The sequence below is a fragment of the Mirounga angustirostris genome, unplaced genomic scaffold (genome assembly GCF_029215605.1).
Source record: "Mirounga angustirostris isolate CCGP_5_RB_7025 unplaced genomic scaffold, mMirAng1.0.hap1 SCAF_5, whole genome shotgun sequence".
NCBI lineage: Eukaryota > Metazoa > Chordata > Mammalia > Carnivora > Phocidae > Mirounga > Mirounga angustirostris.
In genome coordinates, this window is record NW_026991713.1 from 58,955,516 (window position 1) to 58,960,242 (window position 4,727).

The 4,727-nt window shown below is 38.9% G+C and overlaps 1 protein-coding gene across 1 annotated transcript; it reads right to left on the reverse strand.

The window, feature by feature from the left end:
* Window positions 1–1,769: 1,769 nt before the first annotated feature.
* Window positions 1,770–2,872, reverse strand: NEUROD4 (neuronal differentiation 4). The gene has a single exon (XM_045867749.2). It carries the CDS (start codon window positions 2,870–2,872, stop codon window positions 1,877–1,879), a length of 996 nt encoding a protein of 331 aa, XP_045723705.1. The 3' UTR covers window positions 1,770–1,876.
* Window positions 2,873–4,727: the final 1,855 nt, after the last annotated feature.

The window sequence follows — 4,727 nt, forward strand, 5'->3', positions numbered from 1 at the left end:
TCAGAAAGGATGGCTTTGTAAACAGTTTACTTGCCTTTTGCCTCTAGAACAGTGTGGTGAGGGGAACCACTTTGGTAGTTGGTGGGATTTAAGATCTCTCTGCAAGGATATTTTCAAGGGGGTTTACGAACCAAGGGTGCAAAATATAGCAGGGCTAGCACTGCAAGCAAAATGGAAAGAGGGTAACTTAGACTGTAAGGAGATAATAAATAAGAGGGTTAAAAATTCAAGATACACAGATAGTTTGGCAGGTTTTAGGGGATAGCTGAGCTGTAGAAAACAGCAAACTAATCTGCCTTATCAATTTTATTCATTGGCCCTATTTGTGTACCCTACATCCTAAACTTATCCTCTCTGGCAGGAACAGGATGAGATCCACTATCATGCAAACCATTTAGGCTTTTAGTTTGTTTTAAATAATTGTCCTGGCAGATTGAACAGGCCAGTGAAATTTCTCAGATCACATTTCTCTGGGAAAAAAATTGACAAAATTAGTGCTGATATAAAAGAAAGAAGAGTTACATGAAGAAAAATAAACACCCTGCAAATCAGGATAAACTTGTGATGAAAACATAAATCGGGAAAAGCATTCACTGACCTTGGATTTGATTTCTGCATCCCTATGTCTGCTCACTTGGGAAGTTATCTACAATATGTAACAACATATTATGTTTTTGAAGTGAGGAAGAGGTAACAATTAGTGGGGGAGGAGATAAAGAATTGTATATGCATTGGAAGAATTCAAGTTTGGTCAATAAATTCACTGGTGCTTATCCTTCTAGAAAATATAATAATAATTGGTATGGACAGAGGTCAGCGGTTTTAACCATGTTTTCTGTAACCAAATGCAATTTATCTTGCCAGAGAAAATTTGGTTTTCCTATGGGCAGGTGTGAGATAGAAAGTCCCCAAACTATGGTTATTTGGTATAACCAATAGCCATTTTATTGCTCTTGAATATGACCTGGGTTGTTGGTTGATTCCAATAGCTGCACCTGAGCATCTTCAGAATTTCCAGAGCCTTTGAGTTATTGAGGCTATGAAATGGTCTAGATGACTTCTCTGAGTCCCATTGGTCATAAGAGTCTGGGGTTACAGTGACTTTCTTGCCCCACCTCTAGTACTAAGGAAGTGTTTTTGAAGTATTATCAAGAATCAAGTTGATATGAGATCCCTATTATGGTTCTCAAATTACTAAGGAAGGGATGGATGTTCAGCTTTCAGCCAATAAGAAATAGAGCTAATCTCTTAAAGAACATGCTCTGTTATTCACAGTGAAAGCCAAGTTAGGATTTTACCTTTGGAGGCTATTTTTAGATAGATGCAAAAAAGTCCTACCAAGTCCCAGAGAAAAATGCATCTTGTCCTCCTTTGGCAACTCCATCTAATCCTTCCACACATACTGTCCATTTCCTATTATTCTTCAATCCTTTCAGTTTCAAGAAGTTTATAGGCATGATCCCCAAAGTTATTGAATTTCAGAGCTGTGAAGGACTTTAGAAATCATCTAGACTTAAAACAATTGTCCAATTTTACCAGTAAGTAAACAGAGGCCAGCAATGGAAAATTAATTGACATAGATCTTTCAATGAGTTTTTGGCATCATTAGAATAGGGCCCAGGGCTTCTGTTTTATTTCCACATGATTGTAAACAGTCTAATAATTTCACTTGAGAACCCTAACTAGAGGAATCAATACGATATGGGAAGCTGATGAGAAAAGAGTGTGTCAGGTGCAGGAGGGCCCAAATGGACTGGGGCTATTGTGTCTGATCTATATCTATAGGGTTCCTTTAAGGTCATTGAATCTTCAGCTCAACCACTTGAATTATGGAAAACATTCCCACGTTATCCTCTGTAATGCTTGTCTTACTGCCCTAATCAGTAAAGATTGTATTAAGTTGGGCCCCAATGCCATGGTGGGGGTAGGAATCATAGGACATATCTATGGGAACATCATAGTGAGGGGTACCAGCCTGAAAGGGAGTTGAATGCACATGCCCTGAGCTTAGACTTGCAGAGGGGTAATGTGGCATGAAGCTGTAGGATTTATCCAGGTCAGGAGAGCCATCTTGCTTCAAGGAGAAGTTCCCACTGATGCTCAAGGGTGGAGTGAGTGGGCCCTCATAAGGTGGTGTACTGCAGTCAGGTGGATGGCTCCCAAAGGATGATTCTCCCAAACTCTTGAATACTGGGGGTTTGAGATTAATAAGATGTGTTTCCATATGGCCATAAGGAGGGCTGGGGAGCCCAGGAGCCTGATAGTTGAAGTTATGGACAGAAATGGCAGAGTCACAAATAGGAGATTTCTCCTCATGCTTCTCCAGGAGGACAGACTGAGGGCCCAGCTGGAGGCATCCAGCCACCAGGTTGCTTGTAGGCTGAGAGAGCCCTTTACAGAGCATCTCCACAAAGCCCTTCCCTTCAGGTGTCTGTCCAGTTTCCAGGACCTCAGACAAAGCCCAAATATAGTTCCTGGCCAGTCTAAGAGTCTCTATCTTGGAGAGCTTTTGGGTCTTTGAGTAACATGGCATGACTCTCCTCAGGTTGTCCAGGGCATCATTCAAGCCGTGCATCCGGGTCCGTTCTCTAGCATTGGCCTTGACTCTCCGAGCCCTGAATCTCTCAAGGCGAGCTTTTGTCATCTTCTTTTTCTTCGGACCCCTTCTCTTAGGCTTTTCCCCATCCTCTTCCTCCTCTTCTTCCTCCTCAATACTGTCATGCTCTTCAGCTAAGCTGCCAAGCATCCCATAAGCAGCTGGTCTTCTCTCCTCCTCCTTCATCTCATTCTGAGAGCCCAGACCCTTGTCCATCCAGGATGGTGTGTTGACCAACTCTGTCATCTCCTTGGATTTCACATAAGGTTTTGCCATTCCTAGATTCTGGAAAAGGAAATGACAATGATTAGTGTCTGTGAATATCTGCTTTAATTTAAATCTAAACTTTCTTTTATGTTTTAGATATAAAGCACAGAATTGTATTAGGATTCAACTTATGATTATCTAATCCAAGTCCACCATTCTAAATAAGTAATCTAAGACTCAAATAAATGCCCAAAACACTAACATAGCTATGGCATATTACAAGAAAATCAACTAAAAAAAATGAAAATTGACTTGATTATTCATTGTAGTGCCAGTGCCTTACTCTTTTTATTTGGTGCTTTGTCTCATGGATACTTTATGCAAAAATAACATATAATAGTCAAACATATTTTTCCTTCTTATCAAAATCCAGATCATAAAAGGAAGTACATAAGGTGGGCATATAAATTATTGTCCAAATAGAGAAATTCCTGAAAGTAAGAGAGGATGCTAAAGTAATTATAACTATATAATATATATAAAATAATTATAATTACTACAAAATTTGAAAAGAATATTAGTAAGTAAACTGTTGTATTTTACACTATAAAATAAATGAAACACTGTGGTGGGATCATTCAGACTTTGCTCTCCAGAGAACTGCCCAGCCTCTATTTAGAGACATACCACATACATTTAACCTATAACATTCCATGTTTCCCACTGACTCCACCAACTGTTAGGTTCAGCCATCTTAGGAAAGAACCATACCACAACTGGCTGGTACCCACGTGACCATGAAATATTTCTCTAACCATCACCTGAAGAGCATTTTGTTTTTCAGCAAGCACCTTGTGGTCTGTCTAGTGTAGTGGTGTTAGAGGTATTAGTGATATGGTGTCTAAAAGGATCAGGAAAAGAGAGCAGGGTTACCACTGACCATTTTTTTAAATTCGCCCATATGTTACAGTGAAAACTCTTTCATTGCACATGCATCTCACATCATCAGACAAGACTATGGCAGAGCAACTAGATTTACAAGCTAGAGGTCTACAAAGCTTATTTAAGATTATTTTAGTGCAACTATTATAATAATACTTCATTAAAAATGAAAAATCTGGAACAAATGCTAAACTTAACAGAACATAGTAGCTGCAAACATTGAAATAGCCTGACTACTTTAATTCACTTGCCTAACAGATAGTGTTTAATCAGAATTTTCTTTGACAATATTGCAGTTTGAAAACCAGAAGACACCAGTGGTTTAGTAAACACTTTGTGTTCAATTCTGGAAGAGTGAATTGTTTTGAGATTTGCTGATCAATTTGTAGGTATATAATTTACCAAATAAAAGTATCTGAGAAGCTCAACTGGGGCATCCCTGTTTACCAGCTTAGTCTTTGAAATGTTAAACCTTCCATCACTTTTGTATATCAGAAAGGAGAGAGCATGATAAATGTTTTTTGATCCTTAAAGCTTGGGCCTCAATCAATGAAAGCAGGATTTAGTACATAGATTTTAAAAATATAAATATATGATTTGATTTGTTTCTGGTAATTTGAACTTGTTTTCCTTGTAACCTCATTTACCTCCTATAAATAATTAATGTTACCACATTGCAAAAACAGCCTAGGTTTCATGTTAATCAGCACAGAAATCATGTCAGCTTGACTTACTCACTTAATAAGGCTTCCTGGGTAAGCAGCTTTATTGAAAACACACGTTGGAACCTATTGGTCAACTGGCTGCCCAGGCCAAGTTAGAAAATCCCACTTTTAATATGGATGATGGAGCTTGTGTGCTGAGCCGCACTTCTAACTCAGCCAGATATCCAGAGGGAGGGTGAAGGACCTAATTAACTTTCTGTTAAAGTAACACAGACCTTTCTGAGGCAGGTGCACTCTGAGGCCAAAGAGGATGGAGT